Source organism: Phodopus roborovskii, unplaced genomic scaffold (assembly GCF_943737965.1).
Source record: "Phodopus roborovskii unplaced genomic scaffold, PHOROB, whole genome shotgun sequence".
NCBI lineage: Eukaryota > Metazoa > Chordata > Mammalia > Rodentia > Cricetidae > Phodopus > Phodopus roborovskii.
Window position 1 is genome coordinate 16,770,568 of NW_026125281.1, and position 16,460 is coordinate 16,787,027.

Here is a 16,460-nt window from a genome sequence, read left to right on the forward strand (position 1 = left end):
CTCCCCCAGCTGCTCTTTGCATATAAATAGTATTTTTGCAATTGAATACTGAATCATGAGTATCATTTAGTTTGCATCATGGATATTGAGCTCCTTGGTCTCATCCAAAGCCATACATGTGCTGCATAGGATTTCTGTCATAAAGGATATTTGCAACTGCAAAACCTAAGGTTAAAAAAAAATTCTGAAATGTGTAGAAAAAGAATCATTCAATCAACGCTAGGACACGTGTAAACACTTGAGTTTGTTGTCCATAGCGCAGGCTCTGCCACATATTCTACTTGTTTCCAAATGAGACAATGGTTTATGAAATCTTTCTAAGCATGATTGCTTTCTTCCTGGAGTCTGTTGTGAGCTTTGCATCAAGGAAATCACTTCAGCTCTTTTTTTTTTTTTTGAGATTTATTTTTATTTCACGTGTATGGATGTTTTGCCTGCATATAAGTCTGTGCACCGTGAGTGTGCAGTGCCTGAGGAGGCTAAAAATGGGCATTGGACCTACTGCAACTGGAGTTGCAGGCTGTTGTGTGCCACCGAGTGCTGAGAATCAAACCTGGGTCCCTTGGAAGAGCAGTCAGTGCTCTTAATTATTGGGTCATCTTTCTAGCTCCACCTCAGCTCTTTTGATAGAAGGGTGGTGGTGGTGGTAGTGTATGTGTGTGTGTGAACATAATTATGCAAAATCAGTAAACTCCATCAAAATACCTTAATGATTAGAGGCAACATTCCCCCCCCCATAATAATGGTGCCCTCCTGTGAATGTGCTCCAAGCTTGTGCTGGAGGAGTTTGGTAACAACAGTCATACTAGGCTGGCATTGCCCCTTTAGGTGGACTAAGAGACGCTCAGCGCTGCTGGCTTGAATGGACACCAGCAGCAGGCAGTCAGCTAATGGAAGATCAAACCAAACCATGACAATGTTTGGACTAAGAACATACAGCTCATTGCCCTACTCTTAGATGATGTGTCATTATTGCCACAGCCCTGCTGTCATCTCTTCATGGGGACATTGTGGCTTCTTATGTTTTATAAAGTGGTTTCATACTCCAGCCTCTCCTGAATAAGAGCATCGTCTTTGTACTGCAGCCTCGGAGGAGATGGGGAACATTCAAAGGCCAAAATAGCCTTTCTCAGGCTTCGGTCCAACACGTGTCTCTCCCATGCTGGGTACCTATTCCTGAACAGGTCAATTTTAATGACCGATTCTTCAATCCGTGGTGGTCGAGATGATGGGGTGGGTGGCGCAGTTGGTCTCACCTGAAACACAGGGACACATCCATCCCTCTCTGCAAATTTCTGATCGCGGTCACTGGCAACACTGCGGTTGTTGGAGATAGACCGCAGTGTGCTTGTGGCCACTTCTGGAGGCAGAGAGAAAGCAGTAGCAGGGTCATCGCAAGCACAACTTGGTGACTGCCCAAATCTGGGCCCATTGGGATGGAAGAAGGCATAGTACATCAGCATAAAAACAACGCCCGTTAAAAAGCTGCTGAAAACCACACACAGTGCCGGGATGGCAAATGCATCCGCAATCTGGGGAGCTTTGTACAGGTACCAGAGTGCACTCAAGGCTGTGTTTTCCAAAAGGATTACAAAATAGTAGACGAACAGCCTGCAGCGTGTCCTGCCTTCCTTGACATTGAACCAACTGAAGATGTAGATAATGCCCACCACCATGTCAAACACGATCTCTTCCCATTTGGTGATACAGAATTCTGTCTCACAGTGGACAATCCAGAAGGTCATGATGCACCAGTGGAGGACAATGAATATCCCAAAATACAGCTGGAAAACAGAAGCGAAGAGGGCGAATGTGATGACCCTGGCGGCGATGGTAAAGAAATGCCAACAGAACTGGATGATGACCGCCATGTAGCTGATGGGCTTTTTGTCATCTCGAGAGTCCCGAAGAGCCTTCTGGTAGGAGGCTAGGGCCCAAGCCAAGGACACAAGGGAGGCTGCCGCTGTAAAACCTACAAAGGCAAACAGGAAGACAACTGAGAGGTGGTGATGGTAAAGGAAGTCAAGTCACATGGGTCTGGTGGCTTGGGGCAGGCTAACTAGATCTCATCAGAGGTGATGGATGTCTCTGAGTTTTAACTGGACGCAACAACCACATGGAAGTCCTGGAAACTGTCCTCTCTGAAGTGACAAAATTCTGAAAAGGCCTGAGTTAATGGGATCACAAAGCCAGCACAAGGTCTGAGATTGGGAAATACGGTGGGACTAGCTTTCATTGTGCTTGTGTAAGTCGACTAATGGAAAACTGCCATGTGTTGCCTTCATGTGGCCATTGCTTGCTTTTGAAACCAGTGTCCTTGTTTGAAAGTGCTAATGTCATCAGCTTAGGGAGTCTTTCTGAGTTTAAAAGGGGCAGCAGTAAAAGAAACCAGACACCCTAGCAAGAATGAGGTAGCTCATTTCCAGAGGCAGCTTACTCCTTCTTTATGCTAAAGATAAAGAGTCTGTGGAGCAAGTTTGCTCTTATTTCTTGTGACACCCGGTGTGCGAACCATTCCTTTAAATGCCATCCAGTGTTCTCCCTGCAGATTTTGAACCTGCTCACTGCCTTATTCTTGAAGGAAGAGATGCCTACTCACTATCATGTACTCTTTGCTTTTCATAAATTAAACATTGTACAGAAAACATTTCAGTGATTTTATCTTCAGCTCTTCTTGGCTAGTACTCACTCAGAAAGCATTGATTTCCTACACTCTGGCTCCGGCTACTGTGTCTCAAAGCTCACGTATATGGTACAGACGTGTATACCATTAATCTTAAAACACTAAACCTCCCAGGAAAAGACCTCTTTTGGAGAACTGTGTTTTGTCAATCTTTGTGGCCGCTGGCTTGCTTCAGGAGCAATGACAAAATTTTCCAAGACTAAGAAGGTCTCATGACTTGTAAAGCTCAACTGACTTTTCCCTTGCCAGTCCTGTTACTACTCAGATGCGCTGCACCATAGTTTTTCTTCTTCTTTAGGAACAATGGAAGGTACACAGAATTGGTACTTTTCTCTAAAAATTACTTTTATTGAAGAAACCTTGCTCTCTCCTACTCATGACAAATGAATTTTAAAAACAGTTATAATGGAAAGGAGTAAAAGTGATTGGAGATGAAGAAGACACTGAGCTCCAACAATCACGTCTTACCAATAACCTTTGAATGCCCCCAATTATTTACAAAATAGTTCCCAGCCTTCCCCCAGTGCATCAAACAGAAAACCTATTCCTTTTTGTGGGCACTGAGACCTTCAGGTTTTTTCCTGGCCAGCATACACAGTGCTAATTGCTAGAAGTCTTACTCAGCTATGAATGGTCAGATATTACCACACACAGGAGTTTTTGATAATTCCATCTCTACACACTGGAAAATATCAATTATAGAAAAGTCAGGAATGAAAAGAGAAGGAAGAGTAAAAACAAATAAACAAATAACAGAGAAGGTTACTGGATGGGAAGCAAAAGGTGACAAGGTCATATATGTGAACAAAATATTTATGATGAATTTGTGATCAAAGAACAAAGATTGTGCCATTTGAATCTTCACATCTGTTCTACGCAGCCTAGGGGCCTCTTTCCCTTCCTCTGCACCCTGTGCAAAACCACAGCCTGCGTCACCCCTTTTCTTGAGATGGTGCCACATAGGCTGGCCCCAAGCTCCAATCCCCTGCCTCATCCTGGAGCAGAGGGTGGGGTGACCATGTACTGCAAGCAACCTCTTGAACAGATTGTACTGTATGTTTTTGAGGTAGCTCCTGGGCTGTTGCTGTGCTAGGAAGCCTCTTCTCTTTTCTCATACTAGCTTCCTTCAGCAAGTGCTCCAGTGATAAAGACAATGGCTTTTGGCCACTCTCTCTTTGCTCTGACCAAGGAAGTTGTTACCCAAGTCTGTTTTCTAACGCTTGGAAGTATGTTGAACATCCTTAATACAAAATGTGTGTTTAAGTGACATTGCAGATTGAAAGCTCCCTACTAGGCCTCATGGGATGGGTCACAGTCAAAATGCAACACTAAAAATACTGTGTAAGATGACGTTTAGAGCATGTGTACAAGGTACATATGAAACAAATGAATTCATGTTTGACATGAATCTCATATTTAAGAGTGTATAAGCACATCTAAACAAATATTCTGAAGTCTTGCACCGTAATTCAAAATCTCTCACAAATCACAATAGAGCAGTTATAAATTCATACCTGCCATGGAATGCTTGGGGTATAAGTTATTTATGCAAATAACATTACCTTGGTTGTTTGCAATGCTAACTTAGATTATTTTGTGCACCCCTCATAAATTCTGTGGGTTGTGGAGCCCTTTACCCTAAAGTACATCTTCCATAATTACAGTGAAGCCATCACCTTCAGCCAATTTAGCATTAATACAACATATATTACTCACCTACCATGAGTTTTCAACTTTTGTCAAATGACCTAAATGATGTTCACTCTAGGTTGAATCTAGGGTAAGGTTTTACATTCAGTAGCTCCCTCAATTTAGTTTTCTTTAGTGTGGAATATTTCACCGGGCTTTCTTTGACTTATCACGATACTGGTATATCCCGAAGAGCACAGTACCTCAAAAAGGAAAGCAGTATTCCTCATGTGAAGTTTAATTTTCTTCCTGTATGATCACATTTAGGTTATACACTTAAGTCATAGAATGACATAGAATGACATAGAATGACACAGTTTTTCCACATTAGATACTAATATATAAAGATTCTTTCTATAGTCTCTCTGTGTTTTGTATTGCTTATGAAAACCTTAGTCTAATGGTGAAAAGGGCCAGAGAGAACTTAAAAGGTATACATTATTCCTTAATGTTTCAGATAGATAGATATAATATCCCTGAGCTTACCTAACCACGATTCATCTCATTTTGCTGAGAAGAAATTGAGCCTGACTTTTAACAGGTTAAACTGTTCATCTCCCTGACTTAATTCACCTCAAAGCTAACTCTTGCTTTCTCAAGACCAGCCTTTGCTGATTATGTCTATTTCATCTGCATTCTATCCTTCTACCCATCTCTTTACCAGCTCCTCTCCTGGGCCTCCAGCATCTTAAGAAACACCATTCAGTGGGCTGTCACTTCTCTATTTCAGATATGCTTCTTGCTGTTTTTGTCTTGCCACTTTCCTCTGCTGGTCTTTGAGCTTTTGACATTAGGAAGCAGCCCTGTACCCTTTCCCTTCCTGGCTTGAGTCATTCCATATCCTACAATGCTTCAAACCTAGCGCCATCACGGCCACCCTCATTTTTTGAGCTGTGGAGCCATGTCTGTTTATCTGAGACCTTACCTGGAAAAAGCCTAACCCTTTGGCAACAATCTCCTGTTTCTCTTGGAGGACGTTTTTTACTGGGAAAGGGGGGTGCGGAGGGATGAGATTGGCCTCTGGGGACAGGAGCAGCAGAAAAGAAGAAAGACAGGTGAGGGTGGGTTGGGGGAAGACAGGCAAAGAAGCAGAGAGAGAGAAAGAAGGAAGGTGGGCAGGGCCCTTTTAAAAGGGAACATAGTGAGTGTGCACAGGTGGTGCTCTTAGTGGCTGCAGCTGAGGGCGCGTATCCTGTCAGAACCCCAAGGGCAGACTAGTACAGATGCCTGAATACTAACAGTATTGGTTGTAGTTTGACCCTCAAAGTTCACGATTTTGAATCTTGACTTCCAGTGTGTTGTTGGTGACATGGTGGAAGCTTTAGGAGGTGAGGACTGGTGGGGAAGTGATGAGGGGTCCCTACCCTCATGGATAGATTGATGCCCTTTCTTAGGGATGAGTCAGACTTTCCCACCAGAATGGATTGTTGTGAGTCTAACATTTCTCCAGATGCCTTTTTGTTACACACGCGCGCGGGCACACACACACACACACACACACACACACACACCCCTACATATACACACTCCTGTCACTGTGATACCTGGTGCCATGACGCTTTCTCAACTTGGCTGCTCCCAAGGTCCTGGTGTTTGGAGAAGGAACACAGTGCCTTCACTTAAACCAGGAACATGCTCAATAGAGTAAGTAATGGCCTGGGGTCAGAGCCTCGGGTGAACTGTGCCTTCTGGTCCTGGGAACCCTTCTCTTGCCCGTGTATGGAGGGGCAATGGTTATCAGTCCCATGGCCACTGTCCGCCCAGTCCCTAATGTTCTTTGGATACCGTGTGTCCCTTCCCCTTGTGTAACATTGTTTGATTAGCTTCCTGCTGACTTCTTCCCATTGTATGACAGTTTCTGCTGACCCTGTCCCATTTTCCCTTTCAGGAAAACTCTAAATAAGATGTAGTACTTGGTATAAGACACAACTTGTTCAAGTTCCCCTCAACTCCACATTTCCTGTTGTCTATCATCTATCTATCTACCTACCCACCTACCTACCTACCTACCTACCTACCTACCTAACTACCTACCATCTCTAGATCTATTTACCCATCTACCATCTATAGATCTATCTGTCTGTCTATCTATCATCTATCTACTTTATTTTTAGCTTCTCATCTCCTGACCATTTTCCTCTTAGGACCCCGTCACTGAAGAATAGTTCGCTAGTTCAGGTCAGGAGCAGGAGCTGTCACCTTGTTCTTCTTGGACCCTATAACCAAGCCAAAGCAAACCTACTTTTTATAAAGTATACAGCTTTGGGCATCTTGCTACAGCAAGAGAAATTAATGAAGAGGTTTCTGCAGGTATTTTTCTCCAGCGTCCCTACTGTATTCTATAGCTTTGCTCCAAATCCTGACCCACTTTCAAGGCTTCCCATGGCTCCCATCAAAAGAATACAGCACTGTAAACCTTTGCTTTTTATCTCAAGTAACCTGTGCTCATTTAATCTTCCTGAGATTTATATCTCCATGCAGCTTTAGTGAGCAGTGCAGGAAATTGTTTACATTAGGATTTTAAAGATAGCAGCTTAAACTCTGCCTCATAGAGATGGAGAGTTGAAGCCCTGTCCTTTAACTGAAGTATTTCCTCTTGGAAATAATGAATACAGGTCTAGGGGACACTGGGGAATGTACTTGAATGGTCCCTTGATTTTGTAGCTTCTAGACTATGAAGGGGCGACTTCTGGCCTTTAAATGTGAATTGGCTCTTTTCACAGGTGTCTTTCCAAGCCAGGTGCTGCCCCCTGCACAGCACTTAGTCCAGTTTGTAATTACATTTGTTGTGTTTGTTTAATTATTGTGGGTTTTTTTTTTTGTTGTTGTTGTTAGAGGAAGTTCTTAGGCAGTGTACCTTGCTTACCCTCATTGCGTTACACAGTGCCTGCCACACATCAGAATTGGAAGTGGCATACTCCAAATGCAAAGCCAGCAGCATAGAGTGCACAAGAGGCTCAGAAGGGTTGCACAGTTCTTCCTGTTCTTTTTCAATTTCAGTTAGGGTTGCAAATGTCTCAGACACCGTGGAAGAAAATCTGTCACTTTGTCTGTGGCCTGGGTATAAACACACTTCCTGGAAATCCTTAGGGACTGCTTCACAGGAGTGATAGTCTAATTCCCTAGATGTAGGAGGCTCAGGGGAATTGAACAAAGTGCTTTAATTCTTTGACTCTTCAACAAAAGGAATGGACCTGTCTCTCTCTTCCTCCCAGGGGAGAAGAGTAGACAACCTTTTCCTGTACCAGGCAAGCCAAAACTTGTGGCCACCAGCTGATTTATAACCAGACTGCAGGTAGTAATAAACAAACAGTCAACCAAACAAACCAACAGTACTTCGAAAGATGTTTCTGTAAAACAAACTTTAAACATCAACAAAATTGGAGAGGGTGATACCAGTATTGCCTTCCTATGGAATCAATTAAAGTCTGTTATCAAGCCCTGACTGTTCTCTCTCCTCAATGGCAGGCTAAGCTAAGTCAATGCTTCATTGCAAAAGAACAGCCTGGCACCAAGAATTGCTAAGAAACTGTAGGTCACCCAGAGTGTTTGCAACTCATAATCATAGGCAAGTAGTCTGAAACCATAGACAATGAAGGAGTTCAAAGTTGCCACCATACTCAGTCTAGAGTGGTTAGGATGGGACCCAGATAACACCTAAAAGTTCTTGACTCTCCCATAATCAAGACACACGAACTGTTGATGATCTAGAGGTCCTACCACTACCACCTTCTTGGGCATCAAACTTCAATGCTAAATCAGACTTCATTTGCTTGTCTTAGCCCATAGCAGTCATGTTTGCACCAGGCCAAAAGTTCCTATTTGGAATTCTTTTCGGGAGATGAATCACAAGCTCAGGTCATGGGGAAGAAAGCTTTCTTTTCTCTTTGTGCTTTCTGATTTATTAAAACAGCTCATTCAGTCTTCTTAAATTTTCATCTGAGGGAAAATGCTGTCCAATTTGAGTTGAGATGTCTGGCCCAAGAGTAGCAGGTCACAGAAGGAATGTTGAGAACTAGAATGGTGTCCAATTCCCTGACATGGTTAGAGCATTCTTTAGAGTTGCAAATAAAGCATCAACTCAGCTTGTTAAGCACATGATAACTGGAAAGTACAAAGCTTTTTGTTCTCTGACCTTTGCTGGGTAGGAACTGTGACAGTTAAGAAAACAATTCAAGGTTGGTGAGGTCTAGCACTCTTCCATTCTTCATAACCAGAAGCCCATTTCATCTTTATTTTGAACCGTGATGTAGTTCTGATTAAAACATTTGCATGTTCCAATATGTTCAGTGTTGCTAGGGATACTTATGCATCTTGTAATCCATATGAGGATCTCATCTTCTCTGCAAAGCAAATTCTAGGGCTGCCGCTCTGTGCAAATAATAGGAGCAGCACTACATGGAAAACCTGTGTTTCCATGTGAAAGGAGCTGAAGAAACTTGTGGGAAAAAGTGAAGCGTCTCTCTTCCTCATAGCATGAAAACTTGTTTCCTTCAAGTACACCCTTAAAAAAGTAAAACTTTTTCTAGGAGTCCAGATTAATCGTTTGGGCTTCATAAGACACATGGTTATCTGTCATGACCACTAATAGTGCAAAGCAGCCACAGGTACCGTGTGCACCAGAAAAGAGGCAGGGGTTTGGATGCAACACACACATTTCAGCTTCATGCTTTCCCATCTAATGCTTGGCTATGTGTCTTGACAGCAGCAGAGCATGGCCAGCATTCATAGATTCTTAATTTTTTATTTTCAATGTTCCTCTTCATAATTTGAAATATTTGGGGCCAATTACAAAACCATCGGACTTTGGGAAGACATTACACATGGCTATATCACAATTTCCGATGGCATCTGTCAGTCTGGGAATTCAGAAGCCTTACGTCCAGCCAGCTAGCCAAGAAAATTACAGCAAATGTCTCAGTTTTGCTACATCCCACACGTGGCTGGAATTGGGCATGGGTCAGGTGGAGATGGCTATCCTCTAATCCCTAAGGGAGTCTAGGAAGAGCACAGGATGCACAGTACTATACACTTGATCATTTTTAAAGAGAAGTAGGTAGGAATATACTAAGTGAAAGGACTAGATGGCCCTTACATTCCAGCTGACCTGCCACACGGCATATGCTCTGTTCTGTACCCTGTCTACTGAGTGGCAAGTTCCTTCTCTCAGCCTGGCCCCTGATTGTACTAGTGTGAATGTCAGATGGGAACTTTGTGTTCCTTTTTGCCGAATGCTCTCAAGGTGCTTTTGCACTGTGCTGTGTGTGTATGGCTTCAGTAGCCCACATGCTGCAAATCCTATACAAATATTGCCAGTATTAATTATTAGTGGTTGTTTTGAGGGCCTGTGATGCCACACAACCCTGGGAGGGTGACAGTGACTGGTCCTGAGTTTAATTTTCATGAGGTCTGTCTGATCATCCACGTTCACAGTTAATTCTAAAGGATTTGAAAATGAACCCTGGTATGCTAACATTAAACCTTACTCACCAACTGGGACCTGGCTATAGAAAACTGGGGGGAGGGGTTAGGCATGAGTGGACTAGGTGGAATTGGTAGAGATAGTGTTGCCATGTGATATTCCTGATGATAGTAAGTGAAATGATATTTGTGTTGAAGACCATTGAGAGCCAATGCTGTTTTTTGGTTAGGAGAGATGGGAAGAAGTTAAAATGCGACTCTGTCTAGAGAAATAAAGTCTGTGATAAGTGAGTTTCCACAGAAAAGGACATGTTATGGGACATATGGGCTGTGCCATAGCCGTCTTTGGCTTACATGAACAGAACTGGGACTCATAAGCTTCAAGATTAACATCCTTGTCCTCCCTCCTTCTCTCCACCCATCCTTCAATTCTACCCTCTCAAAATCAATTACTGAACACCTACTATTAAATATAAGGTCTGATGCAAATGCAGTTCCATGGAGGAAACTTGGCATGGAAAATATATACTTGTAACACACACACACCCCTGTTTACAGCAGGGGAAAGGTGGAGAAGACAGAAACAACCACAGATAGTGGCTTAATTCCAGAGGAAGAGGCGGTAAGAAATGAAGAAAGGGAGAAATTGGTGACGTGGCTGAGGGTAAAAATGCCACGCAGGCTTAAAGACATGAGTTCCATCCTTGGAACCCATGGAAGGAGGGAAGCAACACCCCAAATTTGTCCTCTGATTTCTGTGTATGTACTATGACACTCACCCATCCCTATAATCAAAACACAATTAACTATTTCATTAATTGGACAGAGTGCCCAGGTGTAGCTGAGGCTAGGCAGGTACATTTCAAGAGGGTTGCAGGAGATGTGACCAACGAAAGATGGAGGTCATGGCCGTGGGGCCCAGGCTTCGGACCTTTACTTGATGACAGTGAAATCTACTGTATGCACTGGGCTCATGCACTCCTTAAATGCGGGTGGTGGTGGTGATGAACCAGGGTGAGAGAAACATACCTGAAGGAGGTGGAGACATTGGCATGCATCTAGGGGATTTCAGGGGTACAGTGAAGTTTGTGCTGGAGTTCCATATCCTATTTTAAGCTGATGGGTATTGTAGTCATTGCAAATAGAAAGCTACTACTAGTCATTTCAAATTCTGGTTCTGTTATTAATTTTTCCCACACCCACCCTCCTTCCCAAGGACACTTTTGTGCTTAAAATTGAAAGAAGTTTTATTTGAGGAAGGTTATGTTAGCCGAACTTGAGATGAGGAGGTGCCTTTTCATTCTCTTCAGAGGTAAACAAGACTCCTTTGGTAGGATAATCTTAAACTAGGAGGACCACTTGGCTGTATTTACCTGTACAGAGTTTGCATGCCATTTTATTTGGATGAAGGAGCTGTTCAGCAGAAGCCATGCAATTGAAAGAAAAGTTATAGTCACCTATGATAGTTAAGTTTAAGGGTCAACTTGATTGCATTGAGAAGCTGCTGGATAGGATCAGTGAATTACACCTTGATGTATTTGTGAGGCACACACAATAGGGAGGACCCACTCTGGATGCTGGGGGCACCATCTCATCAACTGACATCTTGATAGCAGAGGAGGAAAGAGGAGAAAGCCAATGAGCGAAGGTTTGCTTGCTTGCTCCTCCCACACTCTGACTTCTCCTCCATAACATGATGACCTAAAACCTTTGTCATCAATTGAAATTTCTGAGGCAAGAAGCCACAATAAGCCCTACTTCCCTCAAGCTGTTTTTCTCAGGGATTTGTCACATGAAATGAACATCTAACACCACACCATGCCTAGGTTTCAGAGACGTGTGATGCGGGAGGCTTTGTGAGTTCTTGAGAAAAACCAGGCATAAGGTACAGTTGGTTCTTGGGTCTTCCTGGAATTGTATGCAAGGAAGAAGGGTGTCTGTCCAGCTTCACATGTGGATTGTAAAAAAGGGATCACGCTAGATGCCTTAAAGGCCGGAAGTCAGGGAAAGCGAGGAGAGGAAGTAGAGGTGGGGGGAAAGGGGGAAAGAGAAAGTCTGCGTTCCCTGTAGCACACAAACTCATTTGGTTATTCATGATTGCTTATTTCTCTGAGATTTCTCCCTCTCATCAGTTTCTGGCAGAATTTGAATTCTGTTAAGAGCACCCTGCCTTTAACCTGACATAGTTTCCTGTATCTGTGTCATGATCCCCGATTACTCCCCTGCGCTCTGTAGTTAAAGAGCAGGAAGGAACTTTGCGGGGATGGAGGCTAGCATGTGGCTGTCCACCAGGTTTTCTAGTGTTTTGCCTCCTTGGGTTGCCTCAGTTTTTCTGCCGTCAATAAAAAGAATGTCACTCTGCGAGACTGTTAAGGATGGTTGTTCTCTAATATGGCCTGCTTACTAGTTATTTCATTTCTTTGCTTATATTTTCTCAGGCTCTTCCTTTTGGGGGGGCAGGCAGGGATGAGTCATGTAGCACTTCTCATGTACTAGTGTCTTGGGGAGACACTTAGTACTTTTGAGAAAAGAGGGTTTCAGAGAGGAGAGGCCTTCAGAGCAACTGGCCACAGGATAAAAATCACCCAAGAGCTCATCACATTGCTCCTCCGGGCAGATGCTGAGTCAAGCTAACAGTGTTCAGGATTTAGGGTTAGAATCGGGTGGGTATGGGTCTCTGGTTCATCCTGCAGGCTTTGGATGAGAGAGTCTGATGCATTCCCTCTTACTTCTTTCTTAGACCGAGACCCCATCAGATTCCAGCATGTCACTTTATGGTTAAAGTGAACTGTCTGCAATGATATCTACCCAAGTTTCTTCCTGCCTAAAAGCCATCAAAGACACTCTTCATGGCCCCATAAAACAAGTGACCATGGAGTCTTCACACATTCTTCCTTCCTGTAATGCCAGGAAATGGCCCCTTCCACTGCCCTGGAACTCAGTGTCTCATCTTCCCACAGCATCTGACTACAGACCACAAGCCCCCGCCTGCCTCAGAGCTTCTTGTCACACCCCCTGCAATACTCCCTTCTAGGCAGCTATCTTTACTGAGACATACCTGGTTGTGTGCTACGTGCTTGTGTGCCCTAACCACCTGCAAATAGACTAGATATTTCACTCTCAGCATGAGGAAAATGGGTTCCACACAAGTGTTTTTAAGAAAGTTCATAAACAGTAGGTACTGTCTCCATTGTTTAAAATATATATATATATATATATATATATGGGAAAGTGCCTAGCTATGTGGGTTACTAAACAAGGCTGTAAAATTTCTTGTAGAAAATCTCTGGGTGTGTCAGAAAGATTAGGAGGGTCCATGGTGCGGGGAGGGAGGGGTGCACAGATCTTCCTGGGAAGTGGAAACAGAAGAGATTTCATGCATGGACTGTGGGTAGGTGGAGATGGGCAGGTTTCGGGAGGCATGGAGGAGAGTACTGAAAGAGACTGCTGGGAATAGGGTGTATTTCAGGGTCAGGTAAAAGCCTGGCAAAGGGAATCTCCTAGTAATGTACAAAGATGAGCTCAGCTAAGACTCCTAACAATGGTGGATACAGAACCTGAACAGGCCATCTATCTGTGAGCAGATCTGGGTGCCTAGCCCAACTGTCATCACAGAGACAACATGAAGCAACTGATGGAAACAGATGAAGACCCACAGCCAAACATTAGGAGGAGTTCAGGGAATCCGTCCAAAGAGGAGGAGAAAGGGTTATAGGAGCTAGAGGGGTTAAGGACACCACAAGATGGCTCATAGAATCAACTAACTTGGGCTCATAGGGACCCTCAGAGACTGAATAGACAATCAGGGAGCCTGCATGGGATTGACCTAGGCACTCTGCTTGTATGTTACAGTTGAGTAGCTCGGTCTTTTTGTGTGACTCCTAACAGTGGAAACAAGGGCTGTCTCAGTCTATTTTACTGGCTCTTGAGACCCCATTCCTCATACTGGATTCCCTTGCCCAACCTTAATACATGGGGAGGTACTTAGTCTTACTGAAACTTGATAGGCCATGTTCTTGTTGATACTCAAGTGAGACCTACCCTTTTGAACCAGAAACGGAGGAGTGGATTGGGTGGTGGGAGCAGAGAAGAGGTTGAGGGGAAGGGACTGGGAGCTGAGAACGGCGGGGAAACTGAGGCTAGGATATAAAATAAATAAACAAATTTATTTATTTTCAAAAAAGAAAGAAAATCCCTGGGTGTGAGAGATGCCTTCCTTCTAAAAGGATAGCTGATCAAACCTATCATTCCTATAAGGCATGGATGGCCCCTTGGGAGCCCTCAAATCTTCCAAATGACAACTGGGTTAGAGGCTGAGGAGTACTGAGACCAACTCAGCTGCCGTGTCCTAGTACAGGGTTATTTTGAGAACTAAGAGTCTTTCACCAGCTGTGTCTCAGGTTGATGAGCGAAAAGGCTTGGTCCCCAGGGCAGTGCAATTGTGCGATTGGGAGGAGGTGGAAGCTTTGAAGGGTGGGACCTGACCCTGATGGGTCCCCAGACTCTTTTCTTCCTTTTGTGTGTGTGTGTTTTTTTTTTTTTTTTTTTTTTTTTTTGGCTATGCAACGAGTAGTTCTGCTGACATGTGTTCTGGCAATGATGTATGGCCACTTAATTATAGACTAGAAGCCCCCAGACTATCAGGCATGTTGAACCTTCTCTCTTCGTAAGTTGACTATTTTTTGACATAGCAACAAAATTTACCATATATAACCATGGCAAGATTCATTCCCAATCATAGTCCTTAGGTCAGCGTTTTCTTAATTGCTGTATTTTTGAACAACAAGATTCTATACAGGAAGATACAGAACTTGACATGACCTAAGACTGCTGCAAGATCGAGATGATCACAGATATTAATGGACACGATCAACAAAAGAAAGAGAAATGGAGAAAAGTGAACAGGGAGATGAGCCATGATGCATTTTCGGGGCTGGGGGACTTGCCTGTCTGGAAGGATTGTGTGGTCCTTTAGGCAATGGTGAATTTACACCCGCCTTCTGCAGGGCAACCTGTGTCTGACGTTATTGGGCATCTCCTATTGGTTAGGAGAGCAGCAGTTTATCCTTATAGCTGCTGGAAACAGACCTTGGCCCTGGACCACTCTTCGTCTGAGCTACAACAGTACAGCTTTTCTTCTCATCACTGACTCATTAATTAAAACAATCATACTTTGTCCTCAATTTGCCTTGGGGTTGGCTTTTAATCGGGGAGTATGACTGGGATGCTTTTTTTGTCAAGAGTTCCTGTTTCTATTTCCCTGTAGTCGTCTGGACACTCATGATACTATTTGTGCTCATCAGGACAAAAATTGTCTTTGTCTAATGTCTACACCACTGCTGGTCAGAGTCAGCACCGAACAGTGATTCATAAGCTTCTAGATGGCCATGCTCGGAGCCTGGAGCCTGGAGCCTGGAGGAATGTGTAGAAAGACAGACCAAACTAACAACAACAACAAAAAGCTGGGCTTGGTGGTGGAGCACACTTGCAACCCCAGCACTCAGGAAGCAGAAGCAGGTGTTTGCTGGGTTTGAGGCCAGCCTGGGCAACATAAAAAGTCAAGGGTGGACTGCCAGGGTCATAGTTCAGTGTTCAGTGGTAGAGCAGATGCTGCCAGGCAGCGAGCTGCAGGTGCTGGGTCTATCCCTAGTAAAGAAAGGTGATGTAGGAATGAAAGAGGATGTCATAAGACACACCCGGGGCTCTGAAGCACACTGTTAGATATGGGAGACTGATCTGTTTAAGAAGAACAAGATAAGCAGCACATATTTGTCTGGATTTTAATGTGGCCATTCTTAGCATAACACTTGTCTTCAGGTTAGGTAGATCTGGAGATTGAGTTTGGTGCACTGTCTTGGTCATTGTCACACTCTTCTGTAGTTTGGGAAACAAGTTTGTATATTTTATAAAAATGTATGTGCACCTAATCTAAATGTAATGCTTTTTAATAAAAATTTGGACTTCTGTTACATTTTTCATTAAGATAGATGAAGGATCTGGGTGAATTGATCTTTATTTTGACCTTTACTCATAGCTAAAAGTGGAAAATTCAAGAATTTTGATTCCGAGTATTTTTGAAGAATTTCCATAAGCAAATAAATATTTTACTTATCATACGCATAACAAAAGGAGAAAGAAGCAGAATAAAGGCAGTAAAGGAACTTAATGAAGTTTAGGGTTACACTTGTGATATGAGCTTGCAGTTAAGTGCTTGGCTGTTACACATCAGCCTTTTAAGGCAACACAGGCAGTGATTAAGCACATCAGAAGTAACCATGGAGAAGTGTGGACAGGCACTGTAGAACTGCCATGAACTCAGCGTAATCATCTAATGGCCTGCCCCAGTCAATAGCTAATCCCACTGCTATTGTCAGGGTATATATCATTAATGCTGAGCTGCAAACAGAAACTTGCCAGTTTGCATTCATGCTGCTTATACTTCTCATATTTCTTTACACTTACACGTACAATCAACAGACACCGGGTGCCTGGACTGGCTCTGGAATGCTCAGGGAGGCCCTCTGTAGGCACCTGTAATAACCCCTTTGAATTCTCGGGGTTTATACTCCTGCACTGTACCCTCACTTCAAGCTCTCAGCTGACTGCTCACTGATATATCATGAGCCATGTCCTCTAGGAATCCATCATCTCCCATTCCTCTGGTACT

At 43.6% G+C, this 16,460-nt stretch overlaps 1 protein-coding gene across 1 annotated transcript in view; it reads right to left on the reverse strand.

The window, feature by feature from the left end:
• Positions 1-731: 731 nt before the first annotated feature.
• The window catches only part of Xkr4 (XK related 4), a 326,204-nt gene continuing 310,475 nt past the window's right edge, over positions 732-16,460 (reverse strand). The window contains exon 3 of the mRNA XM_051197638.1: positions 732-1,972. Coding sequence (XP_051053595.1) covers positions 1,026-1,972 — 947 coding nt within the window. The 3' untranslated portion in view covers positions 732-1,025. The remainder of the gene's footprint in view (positions 1,973-16,460) is intronic.